Here is a 25,167-nt window from a genome sequence, read left to right as displayed (position 1 = left end):
ATAAACTCAAAATGGATTAAAACGTAAATGTAAAACCAGACACTATAAAACTCCTACAGGAAAACATAGGAAGAACACTCTTTGGCATAAATCACAGCAAGATCTTTCTTGACCTACCTCCTAGAATAATGGAAATAAAAACAAAACTAAGCAAATGGGACCTAATGAAACTTCAAAGCTTTTGCACAGCAAAGGAAACTATAAACAAGACAGAAAGACAACACTCAGAATGGGAGAAAATATCTGCAAATGAAGCAACTGACAAAAGATTAATCTCCAAAATATATAAACAGCTCATGCAGCTCAATATTAAAAAAACAAACAGCCCAATCCAAAAATGGGCAAAATACCTAAATAGACATTTCTCCAAAGAAGACATACAGATGACCAAGAAGCACATGAAAAGCTGCTCAACATCACTAATTATTAGAGAAATGCAAATCAACACTACAATGAGGTATCACCTCACACCAGTCAGAATGGGCATCATCAGAAAATCTACAAACAAATGCTGGAGAGGGTGTGGAGAAAAGGGAACCAACCCTCTTGTACTGTATGTGGGAATGTAAATTGATATAGCCACTATGGAGAACAGTATGGAGGTTCCTTAAAAAACTAAAAATAGAATCACCAGGGCTTCCCTGGTGGCGCAGTGGTTGAGAGTCCGCCTGCCGATGCAGGGGACACGGGTTCATGCCCCGGTCCGGGAAGATCCCACATGCCGCGGAGCGGCTGGGCCCATGAGCCATGGCCGCTGAGCCTGCGCGTCTGGAGCCTGTGCTCTGCAACGGGAGAGGCCACAACAGTGAGAGGCCCAGGTACCGCACAAAACAAAAACAAAAACATAAAAATAGAATCACCATATGACCCAGCAATCCCAGTACTGGACATATACCCTGAGAAAAGCATGATTCAAAAAGACACATGCACCCCAATGTTCATTGCAGCACTATTTACAATAGCCAGGTCACGGAAGCAACCTAGATGCCCATCGACAGATGAATGGATAAAGAAGATGTGGCACATATGTACAATGGAATATTACTCAGCCATAAAAAAGGAATGAAATTGGGTCATTTGTAGAGATGTGGATGGACCTAGAAGTAAGTCAGAAAGAGTTACTTCTAGGTAAGTCAGAAAGTAAGTAAGTAAACTTACTTCTCTTTCTGAAGTAAGTCAGAAAGAGAAAAAGAAATATTGTATATTAACAGGTATATGTGGAACCTAGAAATATGGTACAGATGAACCAGTCTGCAAGGCAGAAATAGAGACACAGATGTAGAGAACAAATGTATGGACACCAAGGGGGAAAGCAGGGAGGGCAGTGGTGGTGGGATGCGTTGGGAGATTGGTATTGACATATATATATGAGTATGTGTAAAATTGATAGCTAATAAAAACCTGTATAAAAAAAAGCGATAACAGCAACTCGATTGGCTGTATGAATCAGAATTTTATTAACAACTCTTGAAACATACAATCATATCTCCATTTGAGAAATAAATGTCTCATCTTGCAGCCTACAGAAACTGAAAACCATCCTTCAACCTTAGTTGAGCCTACAAGAAATATAAGGCAAACACTTGGAAGCCACACAAACCAGGCCAGCTGCTGCTACCACTAAAACACTGGGGATATGGGAGGCTGTTGCCAGTCTCTATAACCAAGGAGTTTACATCTGAACATCCACGTGGGACATACAAGATCTTGGATCCCTACAAAAGCAAGGACTTGGAACTGAGATTCTTATAAAAATCCCTGAGACTCCTAACAGAGTGACAGTCTCAGTGAAAAGGAAGCTAAAACAGTACACAGACCAAAATAAACCAGTGAACCAACATAGAGTGATGACAAGGAAGGATGTTTGGTTTCAACTAGGTGTAGAGAGCCTGCTGTCATCCTGAAAATTAGTATACACGGGGAATGCGTTTATTTTGTGTGCGGTAAGAGAGTTCGTTTAGGACATTAAACTCAGATTAAGTTCCAGCTAATGTTTTGCCTAAGACATGCTTTGAGAGGAGCTGCCCTCAATCGACATCCAGGAAAGTTTAGCAGAAGATAAGTTCATAAAACAAATTTATAAAATATACAAAGAAGCCATGATCCAAGCCAGAGAAGACAAACAGAAAGATTAGAAACCTCCCTCTGCTAGAAGAATTTCAAATAATAGCTTTAAATCAAAACAGATAATGAACGTAAAAGATAAAGAAAAAATCACTTTTTTTTTTTTTTGCAGTATGTGGGCCTCTCACTGCTGTGTCCTCTCCCGTTGCGGAGCACAGGCTCCGGACGCGCAGGCTCAGCGGCCATGGCTCACGGGCCCAGCCGCTCCGCGGCATGTGGGATCTTCGCGGACCAGGGCACGAACCCGTGTCCCCTGCATCGGCAGGCGGACTCTCAACCACCGCGCCACCAGGGAAGCCCACTATTATTTTTAAAAGTGGAAAAGTTCACGTTACACAGCATGCATGTCACACAGTATATACACTCATGAAATTGCACAAAATGAATTCCTGAATGCTGAGCAGGGAACGTTTTTCCACAAGTTCTGAAATTCTCTCTTCTTCCCCACCAAGTATAATGAAACCATAATAAAAATTCCTAGGACTTCAAGAAATCAATTAATACAGGGACTTCCCTGATGGTCCAGTGGTAAAGAAACCGCCTTCCAATGCAGGGGACGTGGGTTAGATCCCTGGTTGGGGAACTAAGATCCCACATGCCACAGGGCAACTAAGCCCACGCACCTCAATGAGAGAGCCCACGTGACACAACTAGAGACAGAGAAGCCCGTGCGCTGCAACAAAAGATCCCGCATGCCGCAACTAAGACCCAACGCAGCCCAAAATAAATAAATATTTTTAAAAAGAAATCAATTAATACAGATTTTTGCACATTTAATTATTGAAGTGATCATATGAATCAAAAGTCTGGCCCATCTCTGAGGCTTTTCAGAGTACCCTGAAGACACAATTCTCGTTTTATAGGGTTTGCCCTTCAACCCCTAAGCATCCAGAATTGCTGCAATTTGCTCCAGTCAGAAATATGATCTAGAATAGTGGCAAGAAAATGTTTTCTAGCAGAAGTAAGAGAAGGGATCATACACCCTAAGTCTGACTTCACTGCTTTAAACAAGTACCTCTATACAAACTACTGCCTATTTCTATGCATCACAGCTGTGAAAAGCAAATGGTTTCTGAAGCCAGCTTTAAAGTGTTTCATCCTCAGGCAGAGACAGTAAGAACTATTCTCAAAAGTCAACAACAAAAGACTGATATCCAAACCAAACTGTTACAATTTTAATATCCTCTCAAAGTAAACAAGGTACGCTAAATAAGTGCAAAAAAGACGGGAGTCATTAAGCATATGACAATTTCAGGTCGATATTATCTAAAAGAATGATGATGAGTTAATTTTCATAGTTAACTTTTGTAGCAATAACATTAAAAAATATTAACACTGAAATCAGAGGGCCAGGAATGTTTCTGGTAAGGCTTACAATTTAAAAAATGCTAGAGGTGCATGGGTTCTTGAGGTTCATTTACTTTGAATTTTGAAGAGTGTAAGATATAAAGGGAAGTTACAGAACTTCTAGTTCCTTTAAAACATATTCATAGGTTAAAAAAATCATGAAACTAGAAAAATGCCAAGACACTTTCCTTCCTGACATCACTAACCTCTACCTCATCCCTAATCATGGCAAAAGGCAGTTCTTTCTTTTAGCTATCTTCTGGTTTACTGCTGAATAATCTATATTCTTTTACTAAGGTGCTGGTGACTTATATTACTAACTCCAAGAGTATTTGCATTTCGAAAAAAATGTACCATGCTATGAAGACAACTTAACTCCAAATTCTGTTTGTCCATTTATCCCTGGGAGCTGTCTTGCAATATCAGGCCACCTAAGTGACAAACTGCTTAAAAGAATGAATGAATGTCAGGGATGAGTAGAAGTGGGATTTCAGTGCAGAACTTTGCTTTATACTGATTTCAGTTCTGAGATATGGTCTGTATCTTTGACTGTATTCCCTATGCCTGCTATTCTTTCTATTATTTGTTTGGATGTTTTTTTCAAAACATTTTTCTTCAATAGCTTCTCCTATTTTTGGAACTACCACATCACTAACTGTTGAATGACAACTCACAGGCAGGTAAATGAAGGGAAAAAGGAAGGGTCAAACAAATTACTATTCTCCATCAAACAAGTGTTCTTTGGAGGGGCATTCACCTACAGCCACACCAAAAGTAAGATTGTGTTTTCAAAGAGTTGCAAAAAAGCCCCAGGTCATCACCCCACCAAGGAGGAAGTTCCTAACAGTGAAGGCACTATGCTTCTGGAGCATACTGATGCTTACAGAGGCCAGTCTATTGAGGAAACAGGCGATTTATAAATATTTATGATACATTTCTCCCAGTCCCAACTGCCTGGCATTGTTTGCTTTTCTGCTCTGGTTTACTGTGGAACTAGGTGTTCTACAGTTCCAAAGAACCAGACACCTCTCAGAGACCTTCATGAGGAAATTACCTCGAGAGCTGAGCTGGGTGGGAAAACCACATCTTAAAGGTAGAGATCAGGTTTTTTGATTTGCCAAGTTTCTCAATTAGACAGGTCACAGTAGGCAATAAATATTGGGGATGTGGGTGACTAAAACATCTCCAGTACATATCTAGATCAACTGCTGGGGGAGCAGCCATTTGTCAAATTGTATAACTCAACTTGACAGGTACACAGAGAGCAAATGATACAGTGTAGGGCAATGTTTCAGAAGATGGGCTATGCTGACTTTTTTTTTTTTTTTTTCAGTACATGGGCCTCTCACCGCTGCGGCCTCTCCCGTTGCGGAGCACAGGCTCAGGACGCGCAGCCTCAGCGGCCGTGGCTCACGGGCCCAGCCGCTTCGCGGCATGTGGGATCTTCCCAGACCGGGGCACGAACGGACTCTCAACCACTGCGCCACCAGGGAAGCCCTATGCTAACTTGTTAAAAGCCATATTCTTATGCACTACTGACGTAAGAATAGTTGATAAGCCTCAGATAACTTCTGATTAATATTATAAAAACCTAATGGTTAGATCCAAGATTCCAGGTGATGCTACATTAAAAAGAAATAATTTTGAATTCAGAAGAATATAATACTTTGACAATATTAATGATAAAGTAATAATGATAAAATTAATATTTCAGGAAAAATGAAACTTTAAAAAGAAAAAGCGGAAGAGCATTAAACCTATCTGCGAGTTAATCAGAGAGGGTACTTTTATTTTTCAGAACTAGTTATAAACCTTTGACATTCTGATTGCTATTTTCCTTAACCCAAGATTAAAGAAGAGGTCTTGCATAGAGGAATTCTTTTAAGTTCAGGATTGATTAGGCTTTAAAATTCCGAGAAGACAGTATTAGGGACTACAGACTATAGACCATGCTGGGACTATAGACTATAGACTATGCTGGTTTCCAGCCCCAAAGCAACGAAATTAACCACGGAGGAAAGGATTCATATGAACGAGGCAAAAACAAAAAACATGTGTATGGTGACATATACCTTGGAGGCATTTTGTCTATTTGAAATTTCATTTGCATTTTTAGACAATGGAGTAACTCTTTGCTGGATGCACTAAAACATAAACACACCAATGAAGAAATCAGACTAGGAATTATAGCATTCATCTGATGTTTCTGGAAGTCAAGGAAAGTAGCCAATTAAAAAATAACTCGGGCTTCCCTGGTGGCGCAGTGGTTGAGAGTCCGCCTGCCGATGCAGGGGACAGGGGTTCGTGCCCCGGTCCGGGAAGATCCCACATGCCGCGGAGTGGCTGGGCCCGTAAGCCACGGCCGCTGAGCCTGTGCGTCCGGAGCCTGTGCTCCGCAAAGGGAGAGGCCACAACAGTGAGAGGCCCACGTACCGCAAAAAAAAAAAAAAAAAAAAAAAAGTAAAATAAAAAAAAAATAACTCAAACACTGCTTCTTTTTCATGTTCAACAAGCAAAATATAATTAATAACAGAAAAGCTTACCTGGGACTGGGCTCTTTCTTGAACTTAAGTTCTGAGAATCCATAATCTCTTCTGTTTGCCCATCTGCTTCTACCTCTATTTTGTTCTGAATCTCTTTTGCATCTTCATTAAGGCAAGTTCTTACGCTCTCGTCCTCTTCTAAGACTCTCTGAACTGCGGTGGGACCACTAGCAGTACTAACGTTAGAGGCAGCAGCAGGAACAATGACTGGTGTGGGAGGAGGAGAAGCTGGAGGAGTTGGAGGAGACGGAGAAAAGGAGGGAACTATGGAAGGGGTGATAGGAGTTGCAACACTCTCCACTTTCATTTCTTCTGGGGGATTTTCCAGAATCTCCAATTCAAGAGTCAATGGCAACACCTCCTGTTTTACTATTTCCACAATGCTTTCCGTGGCTGGTAATTTTTCACTAACTCCATTCATTTCATTAATTAGGTTAGTACTAGAAATCAGCGGAATATCATTAGGTGCTACACTACAAGATTCCTTGCATATATCATCATCAATTTCATCTGTTGGTGAAGGATCTGATGCTTCTGTGCAAGATGTGGGGCTGGGTATAGGAATTGTGTCTTCTTTTGAGGAAGAGAGTTCACATCTGTCATCAGTAGCAGTGGTGAATACTGGCTGGCTACTAAGAGCAGCAGAGGTGGGGGAAGCAACTGTACTTCGAGCAAGTGGAGAAATAGTGGTAGGTGATGGAGGCAGAGTAAGCTCTGGTATGGCTTCTACTGCAGTAACCTCAGATGTCTGGCCTGCTTGTTCTTTCTTCTCTCCACTAAGGGCTAGCCTAAGGACTGGGGAAGGAGTCTTTAACACTGGATCTGGTTTTGGCTTCTCTTCTGGGAAAGAAAAAAATGAAAGACATTTAGGAATAATTTTTGGATCAGAGGTTGCATTGTATTGTATTATTTTAGGGTAATTCTTTTAATCTCTTACTCTAAAACATGGGCAGCAGAAGACAGATCAAAATATCATTTTGCCACTCCAAAAACATTGTCATATTTTCTTCTCTATTTTCCACTATTACTTAACCTCCAATACATATATAAAGTTTATTTTTAAGTAAGAGAAGGAATTAATTCACCAAATGACTATGTCAAGAACACAAAGGGAAAATCTAATCAAACCTGTAACTAAAACATTCTCGGGATGGGAATGGGGCTTTTCTTTAAGGTAGGGAAAGCCTTCATCTGTAGAAAATTTTTCTACCAAGGATACACTATGGAGACAGGACAGGACAGTTCAGGGGAAAATAACTGGAGATTAAATTATTAGATACAGATATTATTTTTTATTCTATATATTTCTGCATTTGGGGGATTTTTATAAAGAACATGTATTACCTGTATAAAAAAACTGTTTCAATAAAAACTATCACGGTGTCATTTATTATCAATGAAGTTTATTTTCAGTGAAATCAAGTTCCTGAGCATAAAAATTCATTTAGAAATTAACTTTCATTTCTTAAAAGAGGCATATAACTAGAAATAATGTTAAGGAATAAAAATGGAAATTTATCTTGTATCTTCAGTTGTAAAAAAAAAAAATTCTTTAAGGAGAAACCAACGTTAATATTCAGATAATCAAGTCCAATTAAAAATAAACAATATATATTAAAATAATACAGAAAATGTACATCTGTATATAGACAGAAAAAGAATGACAGCAAGAGTGAGATAAATTGATAATCATAATAAAGGTTAATAAACTGATAATCATAATAAACCAGAAAAATGAAAGGAAAGCTAACTCAGGAAAATTTCTATATTTTAAAATTCCAGGTAAACTGATACATGATTCATGCCTGGGAAGATGAAACCAAAGGAGATTAGACTGGTTTACAGCCTTGTGTTTCCTTAGTGGAATAAACAGGCTCCAGTGGAAAAACAGCTACTCATGAGCATGTTCATCAAATGCAAACAAAAATTTTAAGCACTGCTGAAAGACAATCTAAACTGAAAGGGACTTTACTTTCTCTGCCAGAAATCTTTATGCATAAGTGAAGTTGAGTGTTTACAATAACTTTTAGTTAAGTAAGTCTGCCAAAGAAAATATGCTTGTTGATCAGATAAACAGATGGTAAAATTAAGCTGTTAAAGGCTAATTCATTCACTGCAACTACTTTTACTGGCCTTAAAATTCACTTTAATCGATGGGCTTAGATGCCAGTGTTTCTTTAACTCTATTTACTGTAGTGGAGAAATAAGATCAATAGGCTCTGAATGCCAAATATTTCAGACTAAGTTGCCAGGGCAAGAGACAAAAACATTCAAAGAAATACATCTATTATATTTATTACATATATGTGATATATATAAAATAAATACGTATTTATTAAAATATCTCTGATGAAAATACTTTCCAACTCAACCAGAGTAACTGCTACATGGGTAACCCAGATTATAAGATACCACTATTAAAAAGTACATCAGAGTATTACCCTTTGGGACTTCCCTGGTGGCGCAACGGTTAAGAATCCGCCTGTCAATGCAGCGGAAACGAGTTCGATCCCTGGACCGGGAAGATCCCATATGCCGCAGAGCAACTAACTCTGTGTGCCACAACTACTGAGACCACACGCCGCAACTACTGAAGCCCACCCACTCTAGGGCCTGCGTGCCACAACTACTGAGCCCGCGTGCTGCAACTACTGAAGCCTGTGCACCTAGAGCCCGTGCTCCGCAACAAGAGAAGCCACTGCAATGAGAAGCCCGCGCACCGCAATGAAGAGTAGCCCCCTCTCGCCGCAACTAGAGAAAGCCCGCGCTCAGCAACGAAGACACAATGCAGCCAATAAATAAATTAATTAATTAATTTTTAAAAAAAGGATATTACCCTTTATGACCACTGAATGAAACCTAGATGAATTAAATTAAACAGCAGAAAATAGTAAATCTCACATTAACAACCTAGTAAGAGTATGTCAATTCAATTATTAATTTTGGGAAATAAAATTTCTGATACTAAAAATATCAAACAAAAGCAGACCTATGACTGAAACTTCTATATACTCTTGAGAAATAGCTAACATTAATAAAGAAAATTAGAAACAAAAAAAAATTTCATTATTTTGAGAGCTCCTTATTTTGAAATAAGTCCTTTAATTAATTCATTAAACTTTTACTACAGAAAGCTGAAAGGTATAATAGAGTAGATCTAAATAAAGAACACTGATTTTATTTCTCTAAGAACTTTTACTATTAAGAGTATGTTTTTCAGAGCCATGATAGTTTGAAATCTAATATACTGCATTCAAAATGTTTATACCATTTGGCCATTTTTAGGAATTTGCAGGAATTTCACCTTTAAGAATTTTTTCTAAGGAAATAAACACTGAAGAGAAAAGACAGGTCTAGAATATTTAAAGCAACAATATTTATAATAGAAAGATAAACTAAATATTTATATTATAAACTAAAATTATAATAGAAAAATAAACTAAATGTCTAACAATGAGGGACTTATTAAAGAAATAATGGTCGGGGCATATAATGGTAATTACTGCAATCATTTGAAATAAGTTTTTAAAAGAGTATTTAATTATATAGAAAGTTGTTTATAATAAAAGACATGTTTTTCTAAAAAGCAGGGCACAAAAATTGCACGTGGAGCATAAATCTACTGGTAACAAAAAAAATACAGAATGCTAACATAGATGCATATAGCGAAGTCTAGAATTACATACAGATTATTAACAATGGCTCTGGATAATGAGGTAAGAGATAATTTTTCTTTCTGTTTAACCACAGTTTCTATAATGAATGTCAAATTTATAAGAAAGAAAAAACTCCTCCCTTTTATTCTCATAGAGTGGTGGAACCAAGCTCCTAGATGGGCGCCCTTTGGTTGTCAGGAGCCACACATGACCGAAACGGTGTTGCTATCATTTAATGGGGAGAGACCAAGAATGCTAAGTAAGCATCCTGCAGTTTGAGGGACAGTCTCATTTGACAGAGAATAGTCCTGTCCTAAATTCCAAAAGAGCCCCAGTTGAGCTACACTGGTACAACTGGTTGAATTACAACAGAATACCATTCGTTGAATACCTACTCTACATCAAGAGCCTTCAAAACGCACTAAGACTAAGGCTCAAATAACTTTTATTTGTATTTAATTATACATACCATATCCTCAATACGCTGAGCTGAATGCATTTTTTCAAACATCAAACAATCATTTAAGCTGTGTCTCTAGACTATCACACCAACTGAAGATTTTAATTCATTCAACAGTCTTTCTACAAGTCAAGTTGAGGTCTTCCTTGGGTTTTTATCAAGTACCAAAACAAATGGGAAATGGCATATTTGTCTGGAAACTTGGTCTTCATGTAACTATTCCAGCTGTTCACATCAAAAACTGAGAAAATCAGACACTTAATTATGGCAGCTAACATTTATCAAGCACTTAATATGTACCAGGAAATGGGTCAAATACCATATATACATAGTGTCCTTTAATTCTTACAATCACCAAAGGGATAAAAACTATTACGTTCCTATTTTACAGAGGGGGAAACTGAGGGTTTTAGAAATTAAGTCACAGGTCCAAGGTCATATAACTAGAACCTAAAAATGATTTCAGATGCTAAATTCTTCCAATTCAAGAATCTAAAAATGATCTCAAATCCTAAATTCTTCCAATTCAGAGGGGAAAAGGGGGGGGTTATGGAAAAAGAAGTATTTAGGTGAATCAAGCTAGTGGGAGACTTTGGGGCTAAAGTGGGATCCCAGTACAAACCCTCCGTAATGATATTTCCATCAAGAGAGAAAAACCAATCTGACTGCAGAATGCAGAATCTATTGTTTCTGGGGGTAATATAACAATTTTTTAAAACAGTGCATTTTTGTATCCTACTTTAATTTCAAAATGAATCTACAGTTAAGAAGAAATTTTTTAAAACTTTCTTAACTGTTAAAGAATTCTCTGAAAAATGATGAACGCTTTCTAATTTTATTTGAATTACATATATTTAATTTAAAAAAGAAAACTACTCTGAAAACTATTCTATATATTGACAAGCTATGGATAGAATTAGAAACAGAAGATTAGAACTACTGAGTTTTCTGGAGAACAGCTGGTACTAGAGGAAGACAGCAGTAGTTCCAAAAAGTTACTATAAGCTCTATGAAATATACTTAAAACAGAAGTTTTTCTTTTCATCAAGGTAATGTCGAACATTTTCCAATTCACTCATATCTATATCAAACATCAATTTGAAATGTTGATTTTATTATTCAAATTTCCACTAAGCATAAAAAACTGAGAGGAAACAAAGAATTCTACATTCCTCCTTCTGCAAATCAAGGCCTAAATATGGTAAGATGCAGGTATCTACCTAATCCAAAAATCTTAGGTCAGAGCTATCACCATCAAGATATGTTATGAATTCCTTGTATTGTAGCCCAGCTAGAGAAAGTCAGCGTAAAGGATATATTTTAAGGCCTCTCTGCATGGTAATTATTTAGTATGTTTAGCACAATTCTAACTAGCAAAAGGATTATAACTGTGCAAAAGTAATGACATTTTGAAGGGAATACCCTGAAAATTCTCCACTCAGATTGAAAATATTCTGAATTTTGACTCAAAATTGCTTGATTATTGGTGGTAGGAAGTAGCCTTCCACAATACCTACAAACTGCACTCCTGCATGGTGAATGGCTTTAATATTAAAAAATTTAACTTTAAGCGTTTATGAGTCTCTAACTCTGAACATTGCTGAAAGAAGTATTTGACACTGCAAACTTTTAGAAGCATGCCAGTTTAGGATTTATTATCTATCTTGTGGTTTAAAACTATTTCATAAAACAAAATTTAGGACTTGTCTCTGTTCAAGTCTACTAGGCTCCTGAATACTAAAGGGAAAGAACACCATATTATCTTTGCATGCCGTAAGGAAACACTGAAACCACACATTAGAAGTTTGTGTTATCATCCTGCAATCCAGTGAAAAAACAATGCCACTAAATACCTCCACTTTGACTGTGTGCAAATTCCCAATGCTTTTTTTTTTTGCGGTACGCGGGCCTCTCACCGCTGCAGCCTCTCCCGTTGCGGACCACAGGCTCAGGACGCGCAGGCTCAGCAGCCATGGCTCACGGCCCAGCCGCTCCGCGGCATGTGGAATCTTCCCGGACTGGGCGCGAACCTTGTGTCCCCTGCATCGGCAGGTGGACTCCCAACCACTGCGCCACCAGGGAAGCCCCCCAATGCTTTTTAAAGAATAATTTTTAGAAAGTACAGAAAGTATACATCAGCTATGGAATATTAAGGGGTTTGGAGGAATAAATAACTCAAGAAAACAGAAAACACATATGACTTCTATTCATTCTTAGAATGAAATCAGAAACATGAACAAACTAACTTGCTTCCTTCTGTGTCTAATGAATTATCTCCCAATTTTAGCTAAGGTCAACTTAAATCCAACTAGGCAGGAAAGAGAGACTGTGATAACCCACTTTCTGGCATGAGATTTCCCTTAAAGTTTCCTATTTATAATCCAAGAAGCAGTATGTGTACTTATTTCACCAACATTTGGTAAAATATATACATCGATTTATTTTCCCCAAGCTTGTTCCAAAAGAAACAGTTTAAGGCAGGTAAGCTTTTACCTATAAATATACATTGACAGTGAGGCATTAATAGAATGCAGGAAAAATTTTTACTAATCATACCTACTTTACTTTCTTAGAAGTAGAACACTGATTTTTCCATCTCAAAGCTTTGTTTAAAAGTGGGTATCTAAATAATCCTCATGTTTTACTTTTATTCCTAAATGCTGAGGGCAATGTAATTAATTAAAAAAAAAAAGAAAGAAAGAGACTAAAGGTAAGAGGGAGGAAAACAGTCATACACAAACCTTGCTTCTGGTCGCTAGCTGCAGTGACAGGGGCGCTGGCAGCAAGATGAGCGCTCTCCACAGTCCCATAAACCACAGGGCTGTGCTCAGGGACCTGGCTGGGCAGCTGCTGGGATTTGAAGTACAAAAAAGGGTGATAATGAGCGTGCGAACATAAAAACTAGCAACATGGAACCCAAGGCAAGTGGGGAAGACAAAGTAGGGCAGGAGATCACAAAATTAAAAAAAACAAAAACAAAAACAGAAAGCAAGGAAAAAATATATAGGCCAGTATAATAAATTCAAAGAGTACATGGGAAGACAAAGAAGAAAAGGAAAAGAGGCAGCAGGAAAGGGGAAGGAAAAGAGATGATTAATATTAACCACAGCAAGAGAAGACAGCACAACAATCATTAGTATAATGCATTCTCCAGTGTTCCTTCTAAGGACAGACTTTCAATCTAACAGTTATGTCACATCTGAGAGAGAATTTAGCATCCTCCCAGTCAAGACCAAAGGGACTTGGTCAACTTCATTTATAAATTACCTAGCAAAGTAGTTCATCAGTCAAAAAGAGGACAAACAAAACATGATGGGTTTTAAAACCAGTTACTGATTCAAGAAAACAATACTGAAAGGTGATTCTTACCATTTGTCCATATAACCACTCAGGTGAAATGCAACTTGGAAAGCCTTTAAAGAAACTTTCACCTTAAAATGTCTTTAGATTCTGGGTCAAGGATGATATCTTTTCAGAGTCTGAAATCTGAGTAAAGTATCTGGCTTTTCAGAGCTAAGAGAAAACTATCCTTTTCAATCAGCCAGTATATGGAATAAAAAATGCCCATCAAAATCCTAGCAGAGTAGGTTGAAAAAAATTGCAGGCATTGTTCAACTTAGAGGGAAAAAGAATTACACAAGAAAGAACAAGAACATTCAGTCTGCATCACATTCCAGTTAGGTATTTGTTCTGGATTTGAGGGTTACACAAAAGCCACACAACAAAGCAGTGTCTCTCCTCGGAGATCTAAGGTCAATTTTTTGATAGCTATAATCGTCTATGTTGAATTCTATCAGTGCTATCAGAGCAGAGCTCCCTGCACAATTCTGATTTTTTTTTTTTTGGAGGGGATGGGGAAATTGGGGGTAGACAGGGCCACTCAAAAATGGGAGTTAATGAAAAATATTTTCGAGTCAGTAAGTCTCACATACAGTAGGAATATAAAATGAAATATATGAGTTAAACACCTATCATTTACCGTATGTCATTTAACTAACAATGCTTTTCACAATGTACAACATACAATTTATATAGGACTATATGTAATGTATAAAATAACAGATAAAAATGGGAAAAATAGTATTATCTCACCTATTCATTATAGACCATGAAAGTACTCATATTCCACAAAAACTTCTAAATGAAGACCACTAAAATTATATTTCCATATGTAAAAAATGAAAGAGTTTCTATTTTCACTTTGAATCACTGTCAAATGGATAGTACTACCATGATTACTCTACTCTGAATCCTTAGCTCCAGTGGGAAAAAAATTCTATTATTAAAATTCAAAAACTAGGAAGGGTTCCCAGCTGTAAGTGAAAATAACAGTCACCCCTCTATACCCACAGATGTGTGAACCGCAGATACACAGACCTGATTGTACTAGCCATTAATACCTAAAAGACTTAAATATCCACGGATTTTGCTATCCGTGGGTCCTGGAACCAATCTTCTGTGGATACTGAGGGATGACTGTAGGGACTCAGTTCAATTCTATGGTTGAAAACAGCTCTAGAACAAAGGAAAGAGTCTATACTCTTTAATATTTATTAAATAGTTATCCACATAACCCAGGAAAGAAAGATCTGTAAATTGTGTCCTTTACCAGAAAGAAAGAAAATATTAACTACTCTAATAGTCAGGGAAATTAATAACCAATGAAAAAGGGTAACTGCTGAAAGTAGGTCACCAAAATAAATGACATACATGGTTAAGGTGGGAGTTTTAAGACAGTAAAAGACTGCTGATACCTATAAATCTGTACAGATCAGAGAGTTTTTCAATCTAAGATTAAAATACCTTCAATCATATTAAAAAGACAACTGCACAGGCACTTTTCCAACAACAAAGCCCTAGGAAGATGTTATGTATAAAGATTTATAAGAAAGGAGTGAGATAACATGTTGGTTAACTCATAGTTCCAAATCCAAGTATCTAGTACTTAGTTATATAGCCACGGAATGCTAGGAAAGTACTCAATTTCCTCAGCTGGGGACTTCCCTGGCAGTCCAGTGATTAAGACTCCACACTTCCAATGCAGGGGGTGCAGGTTCGATCCCTGGTCGGGGAACTAAGATCCCACATGCCACATGGCGCAGCCAAAAAAAAAAAACAAAAACAAACCACACAAAGGTAATCCTTAGCTGTCAACTGAAAAGGAACTGAAGATCCTACAGTGCCTTTCAGCTTTAACATTCTCTAAGCCTCTGATAGGACCAAGAAAATAACATACTAACATACAACATACATCAATACTTTCATTTTGTTTCAGATTAATTTTAATTTAGGATAATCTCAAATTTTAGCTAACCTCTAATTTCATCTCTTCTCAGGTGACATGATCAACCCTGTTGAGAATATATTTAATGAATTTCAAAATCACTGCACTTCAGTCACTTTCACTGTTAGTAGGAGTTAAAATTTATAAAAATCAGACTGGAAGGGCAATTGATATCAAAACATAAAACAATTCAACAAAGATGCTCAGGAAGTCAGGTTAAAAGGTTAGGGTTTATCTGGCAACATCACATTGTTTCAACAGTTCATAATTTATGTCAATGCTAAATTCCCTCCCCACATCAAATTTTTCAAGATCAAAGCTCTGATTGGCAGAAGAAAAAAAATTCTCACTTTTCAAATACAATGTTAAGGAAGCTTACTTAAAGAATGGCAAGATATCAGATACTTGACGGTACCCAAGAAGTGAATTTCCTGTATGAACTCTACTTGAGAATCTACTCTGTTGAAGATTTACATACTAAATTTGAAATACTGGCCTGAAGGGGTACTGGTAGATGTGGGCCCACTGGAAGAATTAATTTTTTTTAAATAGAGTACCAACAGATAAAAGGAGGCAACAAAATCTGGATTGTCTTTAATATTCTTTGTACAATTTAAAATTCAATTCTCGAGAGCAGCCAAGATGGCAGAGTAGAAAGACTCAGTTATCTCACTCATGAGCACGCCAAAATCACAACTGTCTTCAAAACGACCATCAATGAAAAAGACTGGAAACTACCAGAAAAGATTTTCTAAAACTAAAGACATAAAGAAGGAACTAAAACAAGACGGGTAGGAGGGGCAGACTCGTGATATAATCAAATCCCATACCCCTGGGTGGGCAACCCACAAACTGGAGAATAGTTATATTGCAAAGGATTTCCCGTAGGAGTGAGAGTTCTGAGACCCATGTCCAACTCCCCAGTCCAGGGGTCCTGCACCGGGAAGATGAAACCCCAGAGCATGTGGCTTTGAAGGCCAGAGCGGCTTAATTTCAGAAGCCCCATAGGACAGAGGGCAAAAGAAACTTCACTCTTAAAAGGGTGCACACAAAATCTGATGCGCACTGGGACCCAGGTCAAAAGCAGTAACTTGATAGGAGCCTGGGCCAGACCTACTTGCTGGTCTTGGGCAGTCTCCTGGAGAGGTATGTGTGTGGGGGTGTGTGTGGCTGTGGCTCACCCTGAGGACACAGATACTGGTGGCAGCCATATTTGGGAACATTCTACTGTGTGACCACTGCTGCTGGTGGCTGCCATCTTCACTCACTAGCTCCAACACCTAACCCTAAATCCACACAACAGCCTGCAGGCACCAGTGCTGGGACACCTCAGGCAAAGCAACTCGGCAGGAACAGAGGCCCACCCATCAGCAGACAGGCTGCCAAAAGACGTCGTGATCCCACAGCCACCTCTAGACGTGCGCCAAGACATGCCCTTGCCCACCAAAGGGCCAAGAACCACTTCACTTCCACCCAGCAACGGGCATGCACTGCCCTCTCCCTCCAGGAAGCCTGCACTAGCCTCTAGAACAGTCTCATCCAACAGGAGGCAGACACCGGATGCAAGAAAACTATGATCCTGCAGCCTGCAGACCCAGCCCACTCACAGCAGGCCAGACCTTATCCTGGGACCAGCTTGGCCCAGGCCCCGTCCACCAGCAGGCCAACACAAGCTTCAGGACATCCTGGATCCCATACCAAACTGTGTCAGGAACTGGCTCCCCCACCAATGATTTGAAACAAGTTCTAGGATCCCTGGGCCCTTCAGCCAGACTTCAGGAACCAGCTCTGCATGCCACTACTAACCCCAGGCACTAATCCCAGGACCTGGTGTAGTACAGGCAACAGCCTCGGAGTCTTTGGGATCCTGACTCCACCCACCAGTGAGCCGGCACTAGCCCAAGGGCCCCCTAGGGATCTAAAACAAGCCACCTCGTGACCAGGCCCCACCACACAGCAGCTAGCAGCATCCACACAAGGCATGGCCTGGCAACCAATCACACTAGGGGCCAACAAAGCCCACCAGACCACCCACACAGTCAGCCCTCCACAACAGAAGGAGTCACTCAGCCCTCTTAGGAGGAACCCCTAGAGCACACAGCTTGGGTGACAACAGGGGAGTGCACTGCTGGGACCCACAGGATGTCTCCCTATAGAAGGTCACTTTTCCAAGTTTGAGAAATGTAACTAACCTACCACATACATAAAAATACAAATAGAAACTCAGACAAAATAAGGTGGCAGAGAAACATGTTCCAGATGAAGGAACGAGACAAAACCCCAGAAGAAAAACCAAATGAAGTGGAGACAGGCAATCTACCCAAGAAAGAGTTCAGAGTAATGATTGTAAAGATGACAAAAGAACTCAGGAGACGAATGGATACACAGAGTGAGAAGTTTTCAACAAAGAGTTAGGAAATATAAAGAACAACCAAACAGAGATGAAGAATACAATAACTGAAATGAAAAATACACTAGAAGGAATCAACAGCAGACTAAATGATACAGAGGAATGGACCAGTAAGCTGGAAGACAGAGTCGTGGAAATCACTGCTGCCGAACAGAAAAAAGAAAGAGGGCTTCCCTGGTGGTGCAGTGGTTGAGAGTCCGCCTGCCGAAGCAGGGGACACGGGTTCGTGCCCTGGTCCGGGAAGATCCCACATGCCGCGGAGCGGCTGGGCCCGTGAGCCATGGTCGCTGAGCCTGCGCGTCCGGAGCCTGTGCTCCGCAATGGGAGAGGCCACAACAGTGAGAGGCCCGCGTACCGCAAAAAAAAAAAAGAAAGAAAAGAAATGAGGACAGTTTAAGTGACCTCTGAGACAATATCAAGTGTACTAATATTCACATTATAGCGGTCTGAGACAAAGAGAGAGAGAAAGGGCCTGAGAAAATATGTGAAGACACAATAGCTGAGAACTTCCCTAACCTGGGAAAGGAAACAGTCACCCAAGTCCAGGAAGTGCAGAGAGTCCCACACAGGATTAACACAAGAGGAAGACACCAAGACACACCATAATCAAAATGACAAAAATAAAGATAAAGAGAGAATATTAAAAGCAAGGGAACTCCCATAAGGCTATCAGCTGATTTTTCAGCAGAAACTCTGCAGGCCAGAAGGGAGTAGGACGATATATTTAAAGTGATTAAAGGGAAAAACCTACAACCAAGAATATTCTACCTGGCAAGGTTCTCATTCAGATTTGATGGAGAAATCAAAAGCTTTACAGACAAGTAAAAGCTAAAAGAGTTCAGCACCACCAAACCAACTTTACAACAAATGTTAAAGGAACTTCTCTAGGCAAAAAAAGACACAACCAGCAACAAGAAAACTACAAAATAAAAAAGCTCACTGGTAAAGGTAAACACACACTAAGGGTAGGAAATCATACATACATAAAGCTAGCAGGGAGGTTAAAAAGACAAAAAAATGTAGTCAAGTCATCTATAACCACAATAAGCAGTTAAGGGATACACAAAACAGATGTAAAATGTGATATCAAAAACAGTAATCATGAGAGGAGAAGACTAAAAATGTGTAGGGGTTTAAAAATGCATTTGAGGGACTTCCCTGGTGGTCCAGCGGTTACGACTCCACGCTTCCACTGCAGGGGGCACAGGTTCGAGCCTTGGTTGGGGAACTAAGATCCTGCTTGTCGATCTCATGTGCTGCATGGCACAGCCAAAAAAAAATGCATTTGAAATTAAAAGATGAGCAACTTAAAACAATCATGTATATATATAGACTGCTAACCACAAACCAAAAATCTACGATAGATATATACACAAAAAAGGAAAGGAATCCAAACGTAACACTAAAGATAGTCATAAAATCATAATAGAAGAGAGCTAAAGAAGACAGGCAAAAAAAGAGAAAGACCTACAAAACAAATAAAAAACGAGTAACAAAATGGCAGTAAGAACATACATATCAATAATTATCTTAAACATAAACAAACTAAATGATCCAACCAAAAGGAATAAAGTGGCTGAACGAATACAAAAATTAGGTCTATATATATGCTATCTACAAGAGACTCACCTCAGATCTAGAGAAACACACAGAATGAAAGTGAGAGGATGGAAAAAAGTATTCCATGCAAATGGAAATCAAAAGAAAGCCAGAGTAGCAATACTTATATCAGACAAAATAGATTTTAAAATAAAAACTGTTACAAGAGACAAAGAAGGACACTACATAATGATCAATGGATCAATCCAAGATTAAGATAAAGAATTCAAATACATATGCAACCAACATAGGAGCACCTCAATATATAAGGCAAATATTAACATATAAAAGGAGAAATTGACAGTAACACAATAATAGTAGGGGACTTTGACACCCCACTTACATCAATGGTCAGATCATCCAAACAGAAAATCAGTAAGGAAACACAGACCTTAAATGACACATTAGACCAAATGGACTTAACTGATATATAAAGGGCATTCCACGTGAAAGGAGCTGAATACATTTTCTTTTCAAGAGCACATGGGGCATCCTCCATGATAGATCACAGGCTAAGCCATAAAACAAGCCTTGATAAGGTTAAGAAAACTGAAATCATATCAAGCATCTTTTCCAATCACAATGCTGTGAGACTAGAAATTAACTACAAGAAAAGAACTGCAAACACATGGAGGATGAAAAATATGCTACTAAACACAAACACATGGAGGAAAGAAAATATGCTACTAAACAACCAATGGATCACTGAAGAAATCAAAGAGGAAATTAAAAAATACTTAGAGGCAAATGAAAAAAAAAAAGCTGAACCTAGGGGATGTGGCAAAAGCAGTTCTAAGAGGGAATTTTAGAGCAATACAAGCTTACCTCAGGAAACCAGAAAAATCTCAAATGAATAACCTTACTAAAGCAATTAGAGAAAGAAGAACAAACAAAACCTAAACTTAGTAGAAGGAAAGAAACCATAAAGATCAAAGAAGAGGGCTTTCCTGGTTGTGCAGTGGTTCTGAGAGTCTGCCTGCTGATGCAAGGGACACGGGTTCGTGCCCCGGTCCGGGAAGATCCCACATGCCGTGGAGCGGCTGGGCTCGTGAGCCATGGCCACTGAGCCTGCGCGTCTAGAGCCTCTGCTCCACAATGGGAGAGGCCACAACAGTAAGAGGCCCGCGTAACGCAAAAACAAACAAACAAAAGATCAAAGAAGAAATAAATGAAATACAGACTAAAAAACAAAAAAAGATCAATGAAACTACAAGCTGGTTCTTTGAAAAGATAAACAAAATTAATAAACCTATAGCCAGACTACCCAATAAACAAAGGGAGAAGGTCCAAATCAATAAAATCAGAAGTGAAAAAGGAGAAGTTACAACTGATACCACAGAAATACAACAGATCATAAGAGACTACTACAAGCAACTATACACCAATACAATAGACAACCTAGAACAAATGGACAAATTCTTAGAAAGGCACAACCTCCCAAAATTGAACCTGGAAGAAACAGAAAACACCAACAGACCAACTACCAGTACTGCAATTGAATCAGTAATTTAAAAACTCCCAAAGCAAACGTCCAGGACCAGATGACTTCACAGATGAATTCAACCAAACATTTAGAGAAGAGTTAGCAGCTATCCTTCTGAAACAGTGCAAAAAAACTGCAGAGGAAGGAACACTTCTGAACACATTCTATGAGGCCAGCACCACCCTGATACCAAAACCAGACAAAGATACTACAAAAATAGAAAATTACAGGCCAATATCACTGATAAAAATAGATTCAAAAATCCTCAACAAAATACCAGCAAACCAAATCTAACAATACATTAAAAACATCATACACCATGATCAAGTGGGATTTATCCTAGGGATGCAAGGATTTTTCAATAGCTGCTAATCAATCTACGTGATACACAACATTAAAAAACTGAAGAATAAAAACCATATGATCATCTCAATAGATGCAGAAAAAGCTTTTGATAAAATTCAACATCCATTTATGATAAAAACTCTCCAGAAAGTGGGCATAGAGGGAATATACCTCAACATAATAAATGTCATATATGACAAACCCACAGTTGACATCATACTCAATGGTGAAAAGCTGAAAGCATTTCCTCTAAGATCAGGAACAAGACAAGAATGCCCACTCTTGCCACTTTTATTCAACACAGGTTTGGAAGTTCTAGCCACAGTATTCAGAAAAGAAAAAGAAATTTAAAAAATCCAAATTGGAATGGAAGAAGTAAAACTGTCACTGTTTGCAGATGACATGATACTATACATAGGAAATCCTAAACATGCTACCAGAAAACTACTAGAGCTCATCAATGAATTTGGTATAGTTGCAGGATACAAAATTAATGTGCAGAAATCTGTTGCATTTCTATACACTAACAACGAACTATCAGAGAAATTAAGGAAATAATCTCATTCACCAACGCATCAAAAAGAACAGAACATCTAGGAATAAGCCTACCTAAGGAGGCAAAGACCAATACTCTGAAAACTCTAAGACATTGATGAAAGAAACTGAAGATGACACAACAGATGGAAAGATATACCATGTTCCTGGATTGGAAGAATCAATGTTGTTAAAATGACCATACGACCCAAGGCAATCTACAAATTCAATGCAAGTCCTGTCAAAATACCAATGGCATTTTTCACAGAACTAGAACAAATAATTTTAAAATTTATATGAAACACCTAAGACCCCAAATAGCCAAAACAATCTTGAGAAAGAAGAACAGAGCTGGAGAATTCATGCTCCTTGACTTCAGACTATACAAAAAAGCTACAGTCATCAAAGCAGTACAATACTGGCATAAAAACAGACACATAGATCAATGAAACAGGATAGAGAGCCCAGAAATAAACCCAAGCACTTATGGTCAATTAATCTATGACAAAGGAGGCAAGAATATACAATGGAGAAAAGACAGTCTCTCCAATAAGTGGTGCTGGAAAAACTGGACAGCTACATGTAAAAGAAATAAATTAGAACACTCTCTGACACCATACACAAAAATAAACTCAAAATGGATTAAAGACTTAAATGTAAGACCAAACAGTATAAAACTCCTAGAGAAAAACATAGGCAGAATACTCTTTGACATAAGTTGCAGCAATATTTTTTGGGGATCCACCTCCTAAAGTAAAGAAAATAAAAGCAAAAATAAACAAATTGGACGTAATTAAACTTACAAGCTTTTGCACAGCAAAGGAAACCATCGACAAAATGGAAAGACAACCTAGTAAATGGAAGAAAATATTTGCAAATGATATGATGGATAGGGCATTAATACCTAACATATGTAAACAGCTCATACAACATGACATCAAAAAAAAAGCAACCCAACTAAAAAGTGGGCAGAAGAACTGAATCAAAAAGAGCACAAATAACAAATATTGGTGAGGATGTGGAAAAAAGGGAACCCTCGTACACTGTTGGTGGGAATGTAAACTGCTGCAGCTATTGTGGAAAATAGTATGGAAATGCTCTGAAAAATAAAAACAGAACTATCATATGACCCAGCAATTCAACTCCTGAGTATATATCAAAAAAAGAAAAAACATTTATTCGAAAAGATACATGCACCCCAATGTTCATAGCAGCATTATTTATAATTGCCAAGATACAGAGGCAACCTAAGTGTTCGTCAAAAGATAAATGGATAAAAAAGATGTGATACACACACACACACACACACACACACACACACACACACACACACACACACACACACACACACACACACACACACCGGTATCTACTGAGCCATAAAAGAGAAATGAAAATTTTGCCATTTGTAGCAACATGGATGGACTTAGAGGGCATTATGCTAACTGAAATAAGTCAGATAAAGACAAATACTGTGTGATATCACTTATATGTGGAATCTAAAAAATACAACAAACTAGTGAATATAGCAAAAAAGAAGCAAACTCACAGATATAGAGAACAAACTAGTGACTATCAGTGTGGGGGGAGGGGCAATATAGGGGTGGGGCAGTGGGAGATACAAAACTACTGGGTGTCAAGTATGTATTGTACAACACGGGAAAATAGTCAATATTTTGTAATAACTGTAAATGGAAAGTAACCTTTAAAAGTTGTATAAAAATTTAAAAATTAGATTTGGCAGTTTAAAAAGTAAATAAAATTCATTTCTCTTTACATAACCTATATTGTTTCTACCCAAAGAGAGGCCACCATCATTTACTGTCTATTTTAAATGTGTATATACAGGATGCTTCATTACAGAGGTAATTGTAGACAGGAGGCCAGCAACTATGGCCCAGGGGCCACATGCCTATTTTGGTACTTCCCATGAGATAAGAACTTTTTACATTTTTAAATAGTTGGGGGAATTTTAAAAAACAATATTTCTTGACATATGAAAATTACAGGATACTTAGAAAGTTTTATTGGAACAGCCACAGCCATTCATTTACATATTGTCTATGGCTGCTTTCATGCAACAATATCAGAGTTGAGTAGTGGTGAAAGAGACAGCTGGCTGCAAAACCAAAAATGTGTATGATCTGGCCCTTTACAGAAGATGATTGCTGACCCTTATTGTAATCCACTGAGAGAAAGCCAGAGACTCCAAATAGTTATACAAATATAAGCAAGATGCTGATGTAATTTACTGTTATCATAAGAGGCTATTTGAACGTTTCACATTTCATTATTTATATGTTATATGTAACTGACTTTTCGAAGTCCCATTCAATGACTTTAAAACAGCCATTGTAATAAATACCACACGTGTTTAACATATACAAACCCTGGGGATAAAGAAGTATTGCCCCCAATTGAGAAACATTATGAAGATTAGGAAGTAAAAAAAATAAATGGTACCAGGAAAAAGGACCAAAACATACTTCTTTCATAAATGAGAGAGAATTCTCCTACACGCATTCTTTAGAAAGGTGTGTATGTGAGTGTATGCATGCGCACACGTGCACACACACACTCACATGTGTGGATTTTCCCCCCTGGCATCTATCACATACAAAGCATTGAGAACCCACTGGTGATTAAAACAGAAAAATCCTTAGCTTCTGGAGCTTATATTCTTTCAAGGGAAACATATTAAAGAATAAACCTGTACACACAGAGGAATATTATTCAACCATAAAAAAAAATGAAAGCTTGCCCTTTGCAATAACATGAATGGACCTTGTGGGTATTATACTAAGTGAAATAACTCAGATAGAGAAAGAAATGCCGTATGAGCTCACTTATATGTAGAATTAAAAAACAAAACAAAACTCATAGAAAAGAGAACAGATTGGTGGTTGCCAGAGGTGGGGGGTATGGTGGGAAAAATGGGTGAAGGGGATCAAAAGGTACAAACTTCCAGTTATAAAATAAATAAGTCATGGGGATGTAATGAACAGCATGGCAACTCTAGTTAATAATACTATATTGCATATTTGAAAGCTGCAAAGACAATAGATCTTAAAAGTTCTCATAAATAAAAAATTGTTTTTTGTAACTGTGCATGGTGACAGCTGTTAACTAGACTTATTGTGGTCATTTTACAATTTATACAAATATCATTATGTTGTACACCTAAAACTAATGTAATGTTTATGTCAATTATACCTCAGTAAAAAAAATAAATAAATAGAGGGGCTTCCTTGGTGGCGCAGTGGTTAAGAATCCGCCTGCCAATGAAGGGGACATGGGTTCAAGCCCTGGTCCGGGAAGATCCCACATGCCACGGAGCAACTAAGCTCGTGCACCATAACTACTGAGCCTGAGCTCTAGAGCC

The 25,167-nt window shown here is 38.3% G+C and overlaps 1 protein-coding gene across 14 annotated transcripts in view; it reads right to left on the bottom strand.

Moving 5' to 3' along the window:
- Positions 1-25,167, bottom strand: part of EIF4G3 (eukaryotic translation initiation factor 4 gamma 3) — a 367,019-nt gene that overhangs the window by 125,131 nt on the left and 216,721 nt on the right. For 9 of the 14 annotated variants that reach the window (XM_082654532.1, XM_082654527.1, XM_082654535.1 and 6 more), the window contains 2 exons: positions 12,872-12,980; positions 6,015-6,854 (listed from right to left, as the gene is read on the bottom strand). In XM_082654532.1, the coding sequence (XP_082510658.1) occupies positions 6,015-6,854; positions 12,872-12,980 (949 nt within the window). The remainder of the gene's footprint in view (positions 1-6,014; positions 6,855-12,871; positions 12,981-25,167) is intronic. The other 5 variants (XM_082654533.1, XM_082654536.1, XM_082654540.1 and 2 more) reach the window with 1 other exon arrangement.

This window comes from Grampus griseus (genome assembly GCF_964374135.1).
Source record: "Grampus griseus genome assembly, chromosome: 1".
NCBI lineage: Eukaryota > Metazoa > Chordata > Mammalia > Artiodactyla > Delphinidae > Grampus > Grampus griseus.
This window is presented reverse-complemented; position numbering and strand designations above follow the sequence as displayed.